The sequence below is a fragment of the Planococcus citri genome, chromosome 5, assembly GCF_950023065.1.
Source record: "Planococcus citri chromosome 5, ihPlaCitr1.1, whole genome shotgun sequence".
Lineage (NCBI taxonomy): Eukaryota > Metazoa > Arthropoda > Insecta > Hemiptera > Pseudococcidae > Planococcus > Planococcus citri.
In genome coordinates, this window is record NC_088681.1 from 34033384 (window position 1) to 34051953 (window position 18570).

Here is an 18570-nt window from a genome sequence, read left to right on the forward strand (position 1 = left end):
GTTTGAAAAAAGACATTTTTTTTTTCACCAAAAAGTTCGACAAAAATTACAAAAAAAAGGTAAAAAAAGTTTTGCTTTTTTCTAAAAATTTCTCAAAAGTCCTACTTTTTTGTGAGAAAGTGCCTAAAAGTACATTATTTTTTGTTTTCCTATAATTTACAAAAAATGCTTGCTTTTTCCAAAATTAACAAAAAATTTCAAAAAGTCCCAATTTTTTTTAAAAGCTAGACACAATGTCAGGCCTTTTTTGCCATAAAATGCAAAAAATCTCAATTTTTTAATCAACAATGTCTCCCTTTTTCGAGAAAAATTGAGAAAAAGTAGATATTATTTTTTTTTACCTGTCAATAAAAATGTTTAAAAATATGTAGCTACTTTTTGCTGAAATTGCCGCGATCTTTACTAAAATTGCTAACAATTTTCACCTTTTTTCCAAAATTCCAGAAAATGCCAAAAACTATGGCTATATGGCTATTCTGAGGCTCTGTCAATAATTTTCAAACAGTCATACTTTCTGCTAAAAATTGTCAAAAATTATATTTTTTTTCTACAAATGATGTATTTGACAAAAATTTTTGCTTTTTAGCATAATTGCTAGTAAGTAAGTAGTTGTTTCTTGTGAAAAATTCCAAAAAGGGTTACTATTTTTCCAAAAATTGTCCAGAAGTCTCGCTTTTTTGCCAGAGAATGCCAAAAATCCCCTTTTTTTGGTAAAATGGTCGAAGTCTTGTTTATGCCATATGTAAATGCGGAAATTTTCTTTTCGTTGCTGAAAACTGCCAAAAAGTCACGCTTTTTTTTATCAAAAAGTTGCAAATATAAATAACTACTTTCTATTTCAAATGTTTTTTTTTTCAATATGCATTATTTTTATGGTTTGCTGATTGCTCTCGTTTTGTCACATTTTTGTTTGCTGTTTGGTTCCTTTTCCATGCTTTTTTAGTTATCTACTAAAAGTTCTTTTTCTTTGGAAAAAGATTCTGACTTATTTTATTTTTTTGGGATCAAAGAAATATTGCTTTTCTTCTGAAGTACCTACCTAATAATAATTAGTATAATATTTCAAATTTTTTTTCCTTTTTATTGGTTACAAATTTTATATGTAAACTGAAACTCTAATTTTTTGTCGTGGTTTGGAGTTTGGATTTGGACAGTTTCCTAAATAAGGAATAATGAAGATCGTGCTGTCGTTTATAAAATTTGGTGATGAATAAATATTCATTATTGATTTTGAATCATTCGTCTACGTTTTGAAGTTCGAATTGAGCGAAAATTCTGAAATAAAATAATATTCATTCATGTGTCTGTTTCTACTGAAAAAGAACGACTGCATCAGGTTGAACATTGAGTAGTTTCTGCTAAGGTCTCACTCAAGTCTCAGGGAGCTTCGCTCTGTTTCCTAGTGCTAAAAATTTTCTACTTCAAACTGTTCAAAGTTCGGATTCTCTTGGGAAAATAAAAAATGCAAAATAAACTAATTTTAAAAAAAAAAATGTAAAAACTTGAAAAAATTGATTCACGCGATTGGCAACACTGCGATGTTTGTTTATCGCTTATCGCATTCCCGCTTGGTTATGTTTTTATTTATTTTTTTTATCAAACAGAATTTTTCTTGAAAATTTTCTAATGTGTAAAAAATTTGTCTACCGCGTGGTTTTTTGTATAAAATCAATTAACTTCTGAAAAAAATGTAGTTTTTATAATCGTTTTGTGATTTAAAATCTTGTGTTTGTGACCAGTCAGCTTCTTTTTATTTGTATACACTTCTTAATCCTGTTAAGAAACATCATGAGTGAATTGATAAAATCGTTGAAAGAGAAATCAAAAAAGCGAAAAAAGCTATTAGCTCAAACCGTAAGTACTTGCAACTCCTTTAATTATAATTATATTGCATCTCAAATCAATAATTCTTTTGTTTTTCTATCAATTGTTCACAGTTTGGAATTCGTAATATCAAAGAGTTACACGTTGCGCTGGGTAGGAATACCGGCAATAATGGTAAAAATTACAATAAATTCAAGTGCGATTCCAAAATGCATCCTCGTTCATCTCGTACCGAGCAAGTAAATGGAGTACTGTACAAAGGATCTTCAACTTTCCTCAAGGTACTTCATCATTCGTGCGCTCGCATGATTTCAAACTGTATTATGGTGTAAATTTTTTTTATCACTAAGTGACTAGAACGTGAAACTGTTTCATAGTTTCAGACTTTCATGACGAATTGGGAATGTAGATAATTTGTAAAAATTCGCGATATAAATTCAATACTTTGATAAACACGAATCTGAATATTGATAAACTTTGAAAAAGGCAATCAATTGAAATAATCAATACACTTTAATCGTGAAAATGTCACATTTCTACTGTTCGAATATCACTTAAAAACGCTGATAATTTTCTCATTCGATCTAGATTTCTAAATTGGTTTCATTTATTGTCATAGTACCTGATTTTCTAGAAAATTAACTCATCAACGAAGACGGTCCGAGCTTCATATATTGATGATTGATAACACCGAAGAACAATCAACAAATATTACAACAGCAACACTAGACAATTCTGCCGGAATTTATCAACTTGAATAGCTACGATGAAAATAACACAATTTAGTTCTGCACGGTAAGTAAGGTGAAATGTTTGATGAAAGTATTGAATATTGAAATTTACTACTGGCATAAGTCAATGTAGAAAATGTTACTGAAGATGAACGAACAAATAATATACTTGAACTAAAGATTGAGAGAAGTTATGCTGTCAATGACGAACTCGTTTGTATGTATTTGTTCTAAGTAATAAGTATCATCTTAAGTAATTACAAACGGAAGGTAGTAGTATTAAGTTACGATGAGTTTTTGTTCTATTTAACTCTCAAGTATCTACATCCAAATATCATCTAAAAACACTGATAACGTCTTCCATTCGATCTAAATTGTGTTATTTTCATCGTAGCTAACTTACTCATTCAAAATCTTTTACTTCAGTGACTTCATATACCTAGGTAGTTTATTCAAGTTGATACATTCCGGAAGATTTGTCTAGTGTTGTAATTTGTTGATTGTTCTTCAGTGCTATCAATAATTATCGATAGGTATACCAAGTTCGGACCATCTTCGTTGACTAGAATTGAAAGTAAAACTAAAACAAAACACAACTAAACCGTTTAGCATATTGTGCTCGCTCGTAGGCACTAGTTGAACGGTTAAATATAATGCTCGCTTCAAACGAACCATCTTCTTTGATGAGTTTAATTTCTAGAAAATCTTCACAAATATGAATTACTTAACTACCGATCCAAAATCACGATGCAAATTGAAAGTAAAACCAAAACAAAACACCACTAAACCATTTAGCTAGTATGTACGTGCTTGCTCGTAGGCACTAGTTGAACGGTTAAATATTATGCTCGCTTCAAACGGACCATCTTCGTTGATGAGTTTAATTTCTAGAAAATCTTGACAAATAAGAATTACTTAACTACTGATCTGAAATCACGATGCAAATTGAAAGTAAAACTAAAACAATCAGCGAACATCATAATCGTGATTATGTATTGTTATTTGATGATCTGAGATCGCCAATAGAAAACTCACTTTTGCCCTTGATTATAGTTGTATAATGAGCTCTTTATACACATAATTTACGAAAAACAGTATATGTGACACGGGTTAAAAGTGCGGTGTTATAAACTCGTACGTTATAGCCCTCGCCTACGGCTCGGGCTATAAAGTACTCGTTTATAAAGCCGCACTTTTAATCCTTGTTACGTAATATACTATTCATTTTGATGTGTTTCCAGGGTACTCGTTCCAGTAATCCACATAACGATTATTGTCAGCATTTTGTAGATACCGGACAGCGTCCTCAGAATTTCATTAGAGATGTTGGTTTGAACGATAGATTCGAAGAGTATCCTAGACTTCGCGAATTAATCAAACTAAAGGTAACGTTGATTTAGTGCTGAAATTTAAACTTATTCAGAGTTCTAACATCTGTAAACTTTTGTAGGATGAACACGTTGCTTTAACATCAACACCTCCGATGTATTTGAAATGCGATTTACGGAAGTACAATTTATTAGATTTGAACAATAAATTTGATGTGATTTTAATCGAACCGCCGTTAGAAGAATACCAACGAACTATGGGCGCCACCAACTTGGATTTTTGGTCTTGGGAACAAGTTATGAACTTGAATATTGGAGCAGTAGCCGCTCCCCGTAGTTTCGTCTTTTTATGGTGTGGCTCGTCGGATGGTCTTGATATGGGAAGAAATTGTTTGAAGAAATGGGGATTCCGTAGATGCGAAGATATTTGCTGGATACGTACAAATATAAACAATCCTGGCCATTCGAAAAATTTAGATTCTAAAGCTATTTTTCAAAGGACCAAGGTGAGTTTCAATTTGTCTCAAAACTCAAATCGTGATCGCTTTTTATGCATATTAATAACGAAAGTTTCTTCTTCGCAGGAACATTGTTTGATGGGTATCAAAGGTACCGTACGAAGATCAACCGATGGTGATTTTATTCACGCTAATATCGATATTGATCTAATTATCAGCGAAGAGAACGAGTGTGGATCTTTGGATAAACCGGTTGAAATATTTTATATTATCGAACATTTTTGTCTAGGAAGACGGAGGTAAATTGAGTAAATTCTAAGTTAAGCTAACGATGGTGTTACTCCAGATATCATAATGTTTTTTTTTCTTTCGTAGATTGCATATCTTTGGTCGTGATAGCACAATCCGACCAGGCTGGCTGACGTTAGGACCAGAGATAACTAATAGCAATTTTAGCGCCGATGTTTATTCGAAATATTTTACGTCATCAAGCATTACTACCGGTTGCACCGAACGTATCGAAGCTCTCAGGCCGAAATCCCCGTTACCAAAAGTAAAAGGAAACTCGGCTATTAGAGGAAGAACTTTCAGACATAATAGAGCTAGGCCAAGATAATTGTAAGAATTTGCGACTGATCATTCTTAATCATATCAAATATATCGTTATAAGTTTTCGTATCAAGTGGTTTTCTTTCTATATATTTACAAATCGTTAGTATTTGTTTAATTAATATTTAATATTTCAACCCTGAAAACACTTGAAGTATTGAAATATCGAATGAATGGTATTCGAATACTTACTCATTATTTTCACCGTTAGAAATACCCCTTCGCGTTTATTCGTTTCTAAAGCAATTCGTTAGAAACATGTTTCTTTACTTTATCATTTTTTTCCATGTTTCTAGTAGTTTCGCGTTTTTGAATTTTAAATTCACTGATTCACCTACCTTTACTGATGATCATTATATTCAAAATATCATCGCAATTTTAAATTCGGAGTATAAATTTTCACACGTAACAATAATTTGCGAAAATGAAACGAATTTCTGCACTCAGATTTGTAACCAAGTGCGAGGTGTTTCTCTTCCTGTATCAATTTTCAAATTGAAAAACTCGTCGGTAACGTTGCTAGGTGAATTGAATATATTTTACTTCAACTCGAGACATATCTTGCTGCACTTTATTCGCAAAAATTACCAACTTTTCAATGCCAAATCGTATTTCATTTTATTTTTGAAAAATTACGACGTGACGGAAATCCTGCATACTTTATGGATCAGATTCAAGATTCGTCGAATTATTCTGTTCGACGGTATTGCCCCATACGATGGATCAGTCTATGATATTTTCTCAAACAGCTCGAAGAAGATCACTATTAACAACTTCGTTGCGAAGAATTTATTCAAATTGAATAACTTTCAAAACACTACTCTAAGGATTACATTATTTGAACGTGTTCCCGAAGTGATGCAAATAGATGGTAAAGTATACGGAGCGAATTATAGACTATTGCACACACTTTCGAAGAAGCTAAATTTCACACCAATCGTCCAACGTAGCAGCGACAGAAGAAAATTCGGATCCTATTCAAAAGGAAAATACACCGGTGGCCTAGGTGATATCGTATATGGCAGAAGTGATATAGCTTGTAATGGTTATTTCATCCAAAAAACTCACACTGATGAATACCAGTATCTCGTCCCTATGAATATGGATTACGTTTGCTTATTAGTTCCTAAAAGTGGTAAAATACCGAAATACATGGCACCTTTTAAATGCTTCCCCGAAGAAGTGTGGCTAGCTATGATGTTGGCTTTCGTATCTGTTGGACTGGTGAGATATTTCATACGTTACATACATCAAAATCATTTGAAATGGAAAGAAAATTCGAATATTTTATTAAATATATTTTCGGTAGCCATCAACATGCCGGTATCATTTCTACAATATAAGTATTTGAGTTCACGTATCATATTGATTATATTCCTTACCCAGATGTACGTAATTGTGACGTCTTTCCAAGGATCATTGGTTATGTTACTCAGCGTGCCTCAATATTATAAGGATATAGACACGTTAGTCGAATTGAATCGTAGCGGTATGGAAATCAAACTTGGCTCGTCCGGTCTAGTTCATGTTTTCGAACAAGATTCTACTTTGAGAACGATAGCTAAAAAAGTAGTCAAAGTTACAGATGACGACTTTCTTAACTTTAATTTTACTTTTCTCGCTCGATTTATTCATCACAAACAGAAATTATTTCGTAATTTCTCCATCAAGAAACAGAATCGTAGCGTGATTGTTCATAAAATTACGGAATGTCCTTTGATGTACTATACAACTTTTATCGTAGCTAAAAATTTTCCTTTTGTTGAAGAATTCAATTCGGTCATCGCATCTATGATCGAATCTGGCATAATCATGAAGTGGGATGGAGAGGTCATGGTTAAAATTCTTAAAGAGTTCAAACCCGAAGCTAATTTGAAACACGGTGACGAACAAATGGAGAATAAGATATTTACGTTGAACGATTTGGAAGTCGCTTTTATGATATTAATTATCGGATATTGTTGCAGTATTTGCATATTTATTAGAGAAATTATTAAATCAAAAAGTAATTGATTACAGTACAAAAAAATAAATGGATTATTCACTAGAATATGTATTTAATTAAGTAAATTAGAGACATTTTAGATCGTAACTTCAGGTTATAGAAAAATATCTTTACGAGAACGATAACAACCAACGGTGATGTTCATTAGGAAAATTCACAAGGTAACAAAAAATACATAAAAAAAATATTCTCAAGGCTTGTCGACTTCAGCAAAATGATTATAACAAACTAAAAGAAAAAAAATAAGTCTTCTTAGAAGTATAAGGATTACGTATAAAATAATATTTGCGGAATCTGACCGTCTTCAACAGAGGAACCATTATTATTGCCATTTGAATAAATGAATTGAAAAGTTATTTTACCATTAGGACTGTCTGCAAGAGCTTTACGAAGCCCTTTAGCCCCATAGTAAGAATCCGGCCCCTGAAAAAAGACGATTTTTCGATATAATTATAATTTTATTTTTGAAAATACGAGTGCAATTAATTTACACCGTACGATCCGAGAATTGAGAATTAATTACCTGAATAGCAGCCGAAGCGATGTAACTAGTATTCCTAGCTATTTGTATAGGCTCAGAGAACAATACTTTGAATATATTGGGAGTTCCGTCACCACTATAAGATGTATCATTCCGACCGAGAACTTTACCGGAAGATGCTTGAATAAGTTGTATGGATACTTTATAATCAGCTGGCTGATACACTGAACCGTATAGTCCATATCCGATAACATATATCGGTTGATCCACAGTGAATCTGTAACATTCGATACCCAATTCAGTAAACTCGATTTGCACGTTATAAAATCAGTAAATTACATCGATAACACACCTTATTCTATCGCAAGTGCCACTATATCCCCAACGCATCTCAGTTTGTTGGAATCTATTGACAAATAACTCGTTTCCAGTCATAGTGCTACGAGGAGTATCGAGGAAAGTAATCGATGGTTTAGGATTAACAGTGAAATACAAAAATATTGATACGATTTCTTTGTCAGTTAGTATTCCGGATTGAGCAGCAGTGCTGGCAAAATCTTCGATTGCCATTAATGGGAAACGTATTAATTTCAATGCTCGATCTAGCACAGTTCTTTGGTTATCCGCTGTAACTGGTAAGTTCTGACGTTTGCATTCAGCCTCGGCCCATCTGTAAGCAGAAAATTAGTGTGAAATCTTGAAGAGAAACCTTTGAGTGTAAAAAATATTTACCTCAGTACAGCGTGAAATAATTTCACTTCTTTAATACGTAATGTATCACGTTCTAAGACACAGCATAATGTATCTAGGTCCACGTCTATAAAATCTTCTGCTGTTATAGCATCCCCTGTATGCCGATCGATAGTTTTTAAACATAACGATGCTAACTGAGGTTCGTCGAAAAGTCGAGCCTGAAAATTGCTTCAATTAGAATTGATCTTTCTGACAGAATCATATCAAATAATAAATGCGCACCTGCGTTAATAACATAAAAGCGTTATCCGGTGATAGATTATGCTGTAAGAATTCAACGCAATGTTTCTCCAATGCAGGTACCGCGTACTTTTTCGCAGTATATAAAGTAGTCATCACAGTCTCTGGTCCAATACGAACGCAGTCCGAATATAAAAATCTGTAACATATGTTCATTGAATTAATCAATAACTTATTCTCGTAACTTCTGTAATTAATTCGTCTAATTACCTCAATAGAGCAAAAAATGCTGCCGGTTCAACATCTGGTATTTCAATCTCATCCGATTTCATAGCCAAATTCCCGTTGAACATGGCATCGAAAACTTTACTACCGACAGATAGTACAAATTTATGAGCTGGGATTTTCTGCTTCTTTGCATCTTTACCGACAACGAAATGTACATCGGCTAGAGTTTCGTTATTGAACATGAATTCTATACGTTCTTTGATGCAGGTTTTTGAACTTTGCCAATTATATGGTACTTTGGCTGGTTTACTGGAGTCTCCGTTGGTGTTATCAGCATAATCGTCCGGGAAATACTTGATGGTTAGATTCTGCGATGAGGAGGAACGTTTGTTTTGAGAAAGTCTGTTGTTTCGATCGTTTACTGGCGGTACAACATCATCGGTGATGGCTAACTGTATTTGTAAAATTTCCGAAGTATCGAGCGAAATGTCAAATTTATCCATAGTATCACCCTCAATATGATAATGAAAAACTATACACAAACATTATTTGGCAGAAAAAATTTTACGTCGAAAATTCACGTTGTTCGATGATAAGTAGAAAACAACAAAAAGTGATAAACAATACAGGTGAATTTCAATTAAAAATACGTATTATCATAAAAGATACGTAGGTACTTGTTTCGTAGTTTGGAAAATTTTGCAAGAAGTGTTTTTTTTTTGTTCACACTCACAGATGATAAGTGGGTGAGCGCATCGGCCATTTTGTTCCCTGAGTGATAACGGACTAGTAAGTATGCATACAATTTCTCACGTAAAAAATGCAATTTTCTCAATAGTTCGCGAGTCCGGGTGAACTTACGTGTAGTCTCAAATTAAAGACAATAAAATTTCCTATCAATCGATGTTAAATTTTGATCATTTCATGAAAAAATAACGACTTTATGAATACTTCAATTTTACTGATTTCTGCGTACTACGTACGTCGTCTTTAAACTAAAAATACTCGAAATTTTCAGTGGACGCATAGGTATTTTAATACAGCAAAATGTTCGTTATTTTATCCTCTTTAAAATGAGCTATTACCGAAAGCTCTACATGCAACCGTTCAAAAGTTTTCGAAGTTGAAAGTTGGGAAAACAAGCTGCGGATGGTAAGTACTGAACTTTGAACTAATATTACTCGAAATTTTCAGTGGACACGTAGGTATTTTAATACATCAAAATGTTCGTAATTGTATCCTTTTTAAAATGGTTGTTTACCGAAAGCTCTACCTTCAACCGTTCAAAAGTTTTTGAAGTTCAAAGTTGCGGAAAGTGGTCAAATTGTGTTATCACTGTTATCAGTCACTTAGTTTTGATCAGTATTTTACTTTCCGCAACTTTGATCTTCAAGATCTTTTGAACGATGAGAGGTAGAACTTTCTTTATAAGCTCATTTTAAAGACGATAAAATTACGAACATTTTGCTGTATTAAAATATCCATGTGTCCGTTGAAAATTTTGAGTAAAATTTGTTCAAAGTCAAATACTTACTGCCCGCAGCTGATTTTCGCAACTTTCAACTTCGAAAACTTTTGAACGGTTGCATGCAGAGCTTTCGGTAATAGCTCATTTTAAAGAGGATAAAATAACGAACATTTTACTGTAATAAAATACTTATGTGTCCACTGAAAATTTCGAGTATTTTTACTTTAAAGATGACGTACGTAGTATGCAAAAATCAGTAAAATAGAAATATTCATTAAATCGTTATTTTTACGCGAAATGATCAAAATTTAACATCAATCGATAGGGAATTTTATTGTCTTTAATTTAAGACTGCATAACAGTTCACCCAAACTCGCGAACAATTTAAAAAATTGCATTTTTTACATAAGAAATTGTATGCATAATTACTGGTTCGTTATCACTTCAGGGAACAAAATGGTGGATGCGCTCACCTGGTTTATATAGAGCCCTAAGATGATTTCGTTTCAGTAGTTCGGTGAAAATACGCGGAGCGCTAGTGCAGTGCTGGAGCGCAACACTGTTGATTTTATGAAGAAATAAAAGGGTCATAAATTAAATAAATAAAATCCATATTATCCTTATTTGTTATTTATCCAAAAATTCAAAAATTCCAAAAATAAAAATAAATAGGCAATAAAATAAAGGAAAAGGAATTGATTTTCTCCTGTCCACAACGATAGCACTTGGTCAAGTAGTGAATTTCGATTCAATTTTTCTAATTATGTAAACAAATGAAAATTTCATATTTTTACAATGATAATTCGAAACTTCTGAGTCCAATCTCTCAATTTAATAAAAAAAACATTCTTAAAAATTTAATCACTCCTGGAAAAATTGTTTCAAAATTCATCACTTATGACTTAGCCAAGTGATCCCCAGGTAGGTAACGTTTACAGAATACGGCCCTAAATATATAGAGTGAAAAAAACTGGGTGGCTAATCCAGAAAAAAATCGCTCTGGGCGAACACAGTGCAACGAATGAAAGTAACCTTGGATATTCTTGAAAAATCAAAATGCACTACCTCAAAATTTCTAAAAAAAAAAAAAAAAAAAAAAATGGATATTTGTGAACATTTTTGTCATCTAATTTCGGAACAGTGAATAGTGATTTGAAAAATTGAAAATTTCATGTTCAATTGAGTAAAATTTTATCAATTTTGGACTTCGCGATTCTGATATTGAAACTAATAAATTGTCTTCATCTACAAAAATTCAGGCTTTGCCACATGTCTGTCCATATTGCAAACGGAGCAAAATGTGAAAAAATTCTTCATTCGATGCTCCGTTTTCACGAGTGATTTTTTTTTTTTCGTAAGTCCTGAAATACCCACCTTTTTTATTTTAGACCAAATTACGTTATTGTTTTATCAGAGTGAAGAAGATTAAAACACCATAGCCGCATGTTTGGTTTAGTTAGAAGAACCCATCCTTCTCTTCTTTTGATGTTTAGTCCCATAAATAAAATTTAAACAGAGGACCGGTGTAAAGTAAAAAATTTGATGAAATGGAAAAATCGAAATTTTGTGAATAAGTCGATGATGAATGATGATGATGATGAAGAAAAAGCAAGGGCATTGGAGAATTAAAATACGTATTACGTTGGTACCTACAGGGTGCCCAGAAATATTGGGTACCCCAAAGAAAGTTTTTCATTTAAAATATAGGCTGGCAACGTGAAATAGATGCATATGATTGGTGGAATTTTATCTCTCCAGTCCTACAACCAATCATCTGCTATCATTATTATCATTCACCGTGACCAACCGAAGTATTTAGCAGAAAACTTTTTTAGGGGTACCCGATATTTCTGGGCACCCTGTATGGATTTTTAGAATTTAGTGTTATAGTGTTGACATTTTTTTAAAAAAACATGGCCGTTTGATCTTGCAACAACTGAAAACAAAATAATAATAAGCTAGACCAAAAGAAAAAAAGATGAGCCAGAGGTGTTCGAAATTCGAATTTTTCAATTTTGATTTACCAAACGGTTTGTACATAATATGCGGAGCTAAAAGAGCGAAATACCCCTAAGAATGAAAAAAAATCATCCTTTGTGAGCATTGTTAGGTATACCTATATTTAGTATCTACTCACTTTCTTTTGTAGGTAGTAGGTACCTTGTACTTTTTGTTGAATTGTTTTTTCTTTTATAAAATTTAACGACCTTTAGCAAAAAAAAATGTAATTTTATGAAATTCATCTATGTAGGAGTATTAATTTCTTTCGCTTGTGTCGACTTGGTAAACATAATTTGTTTATTTATGTTTGAAAGCAGAAAAATCTGTATTATACAAAATTAGTTTTTATTCTTGCTGCTTGAATTTTTTTTAGAAAATAAAATGAAAAATTTAAATGACTAGGTACACAATTTGCAGCCGTTTAGGAGTTTGTTTTTTCATTTTTAATTTATTTCTAACAAATGACCCATTCTTTTAAGACCTACGTATATGCCTACTTAATTATATTCGTATATTAAGTAGGTATTCCAAAGCAAACAGCGTAATTAAATTTAGCACATCTACTCAATACCTAAGCCAAATATTAAATAGGTACTTACACTTAGGTACCGTGAGTACGTAAGCTGAAATAAAATCAAATTCCATAAATACCTATGGCGATTAAATTTTCAACGTTATTATAGTGGATAAATACTGAGATGGATCGTTTTTGGCATTTTTTGGAAAATAGGCTGGGGGGGGGGGTGGGCGAAGGATCTAATGACCACAAAAGACTGTAGGAAAATTTTGGGTTCCTGGCTTGTTTCCATCACTTTTCAGCAGACTTCAAAATTTGGTGAAAACGGCCTACATTTTACCCCATTTAAGACATTCTATGAAAAAACTGAGAAAAATGTAAGAAAAAAAAACACTGCAAAAATTTGAAAATTCTGTAATGAGAAAACAATTTAAGGTGCTTAAAAGCATTACATTTTTGAGAAATATTTATGTACCGGATGTACCAGAATAAGTGATTTTGATTCGTCGAAAAGGAGAGACATTTTTGTCAAGTAAAAATTTAAAAATTGAATAACCATCGAAAAAATACGTGGTTGAGTGATTGTTACAACGGAGCACGATAACAGCTTTTGTTTTGCATTGAAACAATAACTCAAAACACACATTTTTTTTTTAGTTGCTGAATTTTTCAACTTTGACTTGAGGAATTTTGTTTCGATTTAGGGTTATCAAAACACATTATTCTGAGACACCAGGTACCCACTTGTGATAAAAGCATTAAAATTAGGTATGCAGGTATAAGTAAAATAAAAACGTTTGCAATTGCGAATAATCCAAATCGTAATAAAGCTTTAAGTATGTTTAAAATATCGAAGATTTTTAACTAGCATACCTATTAAATATCAGAATCATAGATAATGAATCTAGCGAATGTATTTCAAAATGGAAGTCATCACTAACGCCGATGAATTCATCAAAGTAGCAGCACAGCTTTTCATCTTCGCTGTAAAATCAGTGTTTTTCGCTAATGATTCTATTATGTCATCGTCTATCAAGTCATCGCCTTTACATTCCTTTTCAGTTAAAACTTGGTAACCATTTTTTGATCTACGTGCTTCCTCCTCTAGAGCTCTTAAACGGATCTTAAGCCGGTCGATATCTTCGACGCTCCTCTGTACTTTTATCAGTTGCAGTTGCATGAGTGCAATTTTTCGCTCGAGCATTTCCGTTGGCGTGATTATCTCTTGTATTGCTTCTTCCATAACTTTATCCATTGCTGTTTGCATCAAGAGAAAAATTGGAAAATTCTTCAAAGCTGCGAATGACCCGTCAAGGTTCTCTCGATGAAGTTGTTGTTTTTCATGTGTTGGCAAGAATTCACTGCAAGGATCACTATACTTCTGCATGATTTATCGAAGTTACTGCTCACTGCACAGTTTCGCGAAATACACAGTAAACACTTCAGAACGCGAGACTAGAATGGAATACCGACATCGAATGTTTCTGTAGCAAATCTTCTGCTGGTATATAAAGCTTTACGCAGATATCTGTTCTACGTGAGCGATGGAGAATGAATTCATTTGAAATTATTATTAACTTTGGGACTTATTTCACTATATCGAATAAGGTACAAAAATGAGCCTACATCACATCAGAATTTTAATGTAAGATTATTTTCAAAAATTTGATTCGTCGTGCGTCATGCCGATTGGAAAACAAAAACTTGTACGTAATTCATAGGTATACCTATTACTGCCCGTAGAGATTCGTCAACAAAGTTCACAGCTTATAACATTACGTACGTATGTACTACGTAGCTATGAGCAGTCAGGGACGTGGTCGTGTTCTCCGTATTAAGTTAAGGACTTATAAGGTCGAGGGCAGCAGTCCGATAAAAGGACAACATCCGGACGAAGGGGCTGCATCCGGATAAAAATAACATGAACTTATTTTATTCGAGGGGAGAAAAAAATATTGAAAGAAAAGCTCTACTCGTGCGAGACAAATAGAAATAGACACTAAGAAAGATAAATTATAAAACTGAATTAACCCTGTCATTTGCGCGCATGCTCTCAACCAGGATCGTTGAGAGGAGGGCAAAGGGGACTGTTTGCTCCGGGTCCGAATTTTCTGAAGGGTCCAGCAACAGAAAGACCTGTGCTGAAAGAAAAAAAATAGTTTTTTTACTTCTCGAAACACAAATTAATTTTAGAAAGCTTTAGCCCTTACTTCGCCCCGGTATATTTTCTGTTTCAAAATTGAAATTAGAAAAACTTCATTTTTATGCCTCTAGAAATATCTACACATTTTTGAAAACTTTCGCCCTCGCTTCGCTAGGGCCAATTTATTTATCGTTTTGAAATTAAAAAAAATTATATTTTTGAAGCCTCCAAAAACTCAAAAGAGAAAAATAAGTCATATGAATATTGTATCAATCGGCAAAATTGGTATCTCCAATATCATTCGGTAAATTTTCAGTCGACACTCTCCCCCTCCTCAAAAACCTCTGGTTTCATCCCTAGAGATGGATCAAATGATAAGTATTTGCCTCGGGCTCGCATCTGTTCTCTACAGCCTTGCTTTCGACTAACAAATTTCCTCACAAATTTTGGGCAGCTTGATAAAGTGGCATCATCAGGATAAAAGGACACTATCCGTATAAAAAGATGAGGCAAATTTTTAATGGAAAATAATTTGAATACAAATAAGTTGGGTTGACAACACCTCTTCAAGTAACAAAAAATTCAAGAGGGGCCAACATTTTACAGCTATGCGGTGTGTGTTCCGCAAATTTGACTTTTTTGGATGATAGATTTTTGAAATTTTCTGCTCAAAGAGAAAATGTTGGCCAAAACTTTTACACGATAGGTCAAAATTTACAATTCCTAGATAAATATAAATACATATTTCCAGAATTTGAAAAATTCAAAGGTCAGAAAAATGATTTTTTATCGTAAATTTTTTATTTCTTCAAAATTTTAATTCAGTTGGGCAAAAAAAAATGAAATTATTCGTCAAATTATGTATAAAAGTTTGAATAATAGATACCTATTAGGTAATTTTCAATTTTTTTTTTCATTTGCTTCAATTTGCTTTTTCAAAAATCCTTAATGTTGATTAATACCATTGGGGTCAAGTACGAAATTTGGGAGTCGAGTAGGTATCACCATAAATCACAATTTTTAGCTCGAGCGAAAAAAGTACAAGAAAATCACTCTTCTATTTGAGCAAATTTTAGAAAAATTGTTGTAGATGGGAGATGAGTAGAGTGAAAGTTTTGAAAAGCAATGGAAAGTACAGTAAGTACCTACATGTTGTATATAAATATAAATTTCGATGATCTATAGAGCCAGAGAGCTGAGAGCATTGGGGTCATTCCATGTCAACTCAACCAAAAAAAAGCGATTTTGAAAGTCATGTCTTTCGATTTCGCTCAAATTTTTTTTACAATATGTATACCCACCCAGTAGGTAAGAACCCCGCAATTAGTTTGGTCCCAGCCCCCTCAGGGGGCGGGTGGGGGAGCATCCATTATTTTTACATTGTCTCGAGGTACTCAACTTCAGCAGTCCATTCCTCCAAAACTATGATATTTTGATCAAAACTGATTTCACAGTTCGAAATTGCATTTAGAATTTTTTAAGCATTTTGAAATTTTCAAAAGTTGAAAGTTGAACTTTCAAATTAAAAGTTCAAAATTTCAAAATGGCGCTGTAAGTGGGAGCTACCATTTAAAATTTTGAAAAAATCCATTGACGAAACTTTTGATGTTTTTTCGAAATATCTAAGTTTCGAGATGGGATCCCTTAATGGAGGGGGAGCACCCCCACCTCCAATTTTGGGCGAAACTTTCGAAAGAAAATCTGGGGCATGTGATATATCGAATTCCATGTTTTTGGTGACGCTGAATACGAATATGACGTCAGATTTATGATTGGACCCGTCCACGGCCCCCAGCACCTCCCCATAGGGGGTAACCCCTTCAAAGAAATGGTTATATTCGTGTGATGACACATGAGATAGTATGTTTTCGATATTGCTGAACACGAATATAGCCATAGTTTTTTTAATCGACCTCACCCATGGCCCCCACTATCTCCCCCAATAGGTAAAAGTCCAAAAAAATTGTTGGGGGCAGTGGATGGGGTCCAATCAAAAATCTGACGTCATATTCGTGTTCAGCGTCGTCATAAACATACTACTTATTCCATGTGTCGCACAAACAAAACACTTTTTTGAACTTTTACCCCCTTTGGGGAGGTGCTGGGGGCCATGGATGGAGTCCTATCAAAAATCTGACGTCATATTTTTGTTTAGCGTCACCAAAAACATAGAATTCGATATATCACATGCCCCAGATTTTCTTTCGAAAGTTTCGCCCAAAATTGTGGGTGGGGGTGCTCCCCTTCCATTGAGAGATCCCATCTCGAAACTTAAATATTTCGAAAAAACATCAAAAGTTTCGTCTATGGAAATTTTTTCAAAATTTTAAATGGTAGCTCCCACTTACAGCGCCATTTTGAAATTTGAACTTTCAATTTGAAAGTTCAACTTTCAACTTTTGAAAATTTCAAAATGCTTAAAAAGTTCTAAATGCAATGCTTTTTCAAACTGTAAAATCAGTTTTGATCAAAGTATCATGGTTTTGGAAGAATGGGCTGCTGAAGTTGAGTACCTCGAGACAATGAGAAAATAATATGGAAGCCCCCCACCCACCTCCTGAGGGGACTGGGACCAAACTAATTGCGGGGTTCTTACTTACTGGGTGAGTGTATATTGTAAAAAAAATTTGAACGAAATCGAAAGGCATGACTCAAAAACGTTGGCTGAGTTTACATGGAACGACCGACCAATTGAAAAAAGTTGAGTTTGGGCAGCAAAAGCCCAGAACACGTCCCTGATGAGAAGAAAAATGTTCATGATCTGCTACAATCTCAATCCGTGCCCTATACCTTGAGTAGAAAACCTGTACATAATTATTCGATACCTAACCTTCGTTGCTTTGCTTACCTACCTACCTATTGTAGTTTTGTTATTTCTAATTTCGATTTTTTTGGAGCGAAAATGAATCGCAAGGTAACTTGAGGCTTGAAATTCGCGCAGATGTTTTTAATTACGTCAAAGTACCATGTTATGTCTGTTTGTTGTGAAACGACGTTACCCACCTCTATACTCGTTTGTTTAAAAAAATGTAGAAAACTGCACCACACACGAGTGTAATGTAACCTCAGTCAGAACATAACCGTTTCCTAAATCGTATCGTAAAATATTTCCGTCGAGTTTTTCCCTTAAAAATCGCCAGTTTCAAAGTTCATCTCTCGGTATCCACTTCGATTCGCATATACGAGTAATTGTGCTTTGTTTTTCCGGGCAAATGTGATTTTTTTTTGACCAAACACGAACGCTAATAGCATAACAGGGTATAAAAGAGTTGCAAAATCATCCAATCAAAAGTTCGCTTAGTTATGACGTCACGACATCTCCAACCTGATGAATTTCCGCGCGAGTAAACGGGCGTAACAGGCGATAGTAGAGAACAGAAGCCGGACTTTTCTATCGCACGCTTCTTTCACGAGTGAACGTTACTTTTTTGGTTTTTCGTTCGAGAGTATATTGCGATTTTTATCGTGAGTTTCAATACAAAAATGAGTAAGTTTTTTTATTTCGAATTATTTTTATCGCGGAAATATTTTTTTCAAAATTAAAATTTGCTAGGAAAAAAATTATCGCTTGGATTAGATATGGATGTACATTTGTGAATATTTTTAAATTAAATTTTTTTCGTATTTATTTTAATTACTTATTTCGTAGTGAAGGTTTTACAAATTTTGTGGTAAGTTTTTTTTTTTTTTTAGAAAATTTTAATGCAATTTTTTACTCGAGTTTAATTTTTAACAGGAATTATTTTTTCATTTCGTGAACGTAACTTTTGTTATTTTGTTATATTTGGGTGGAAAGTAATTCATTTTTTATTCATGCTCAATGTTAAGATATTGAGAATGTAGA

The 18570-nt window shown here is 33.5% G+C and overlaps 4 protein-coding genes across 12 annotated transcripts in view; 3 read left to right on the forward strand and 1 right to left on the reverse strand.

Moving 5' to 3' along the window:
• Positions 1-1564: 1564 nt before the first annotated feature.
• On the forward strand, positions 1565-5019 carry Mettl14 (methyltransferase like 14). The gene is made up of 6 exons (XM_065369051.1): positions 1565-1854; positions 1938-2105; positions 3797-3940; positions 4006-4389; positions 4468-4640; positions 4717-5019. The coding sequence occupies exons 1-6, from the start codon at positions 1789-1791 to the stop codon at positions 4955-4957; spliced, it is 1176 nt and encodes a 391-aa protein (XP_065225123.1). The 5' UTR covers positions 1565-1788; the 3' UTR covers positions 4958-5019.
• A 2-nt stretch (positions 5020-5021) lies between these two features.
• On the forward strand, positions 5022-6963 carry LOC135848359 (ionotropic receptor 21a-like). Its single transcript, XM_065368259.1, has one exon. It carries the CDS (start codon positions 5209-5211, stop codon positions 6961-6963), a length of 1755 nt encoding a protein of 584 aa, XP_065224331.1. The 5' UTR covers positions 5022-5208.
• A 24-nt stretch (positions 6964-6987) lies between these two features.
• On the reverse strand, positions 6988-9459 carry LOC135848947 (BTB/POZ domain-containing protein 2-like). Its single transcript, XM_065369050.1, has 6 exons — positions 8640-9459; positions 8412-8568; positions 8169-8347; positions 7789-8106; positions 7479-7713; positions 6988-7378 (listed from the first exon to the last, which is right to left on the reverse strand). Exons 1-6 carry the CDS (start codon positions 9098-9100, stop codon positions 7223-7225), a joined length of 1506 nt encoding a protein of 501 aa, XP_065225122.1. The 5' UTR covers positions 9101-9459; the 3' UTR covers positions 6988-7222.
• Positions 9460-17861: 8402 nt separating this feature from the next.
• Positions 17862-18570, forward strand: part of LOC135846510 (ras-specific guanine nucleotide-releasing factor 2-like) — a 131857-nt gene continuing 131148 nt past the window's right edge. For 3 of the 9 annotated variants that reach the window (XM_065365629.1, XM_065365635.1, XM_065365632.1), the window contains exon 1: positions 17862-18213. The gene's annotated coding sequence lies outside the window, so the exon portion shown is untranslated. Of the gene's footprint in view, positions 18214-18269; positions 18398-18570 lie in introns of those variants that run through there. The other 6 variants (XM_065365633.1, XM_065365639.1, XM_065365638.1 and 3 more) reach the window with 4 other exon arrangements.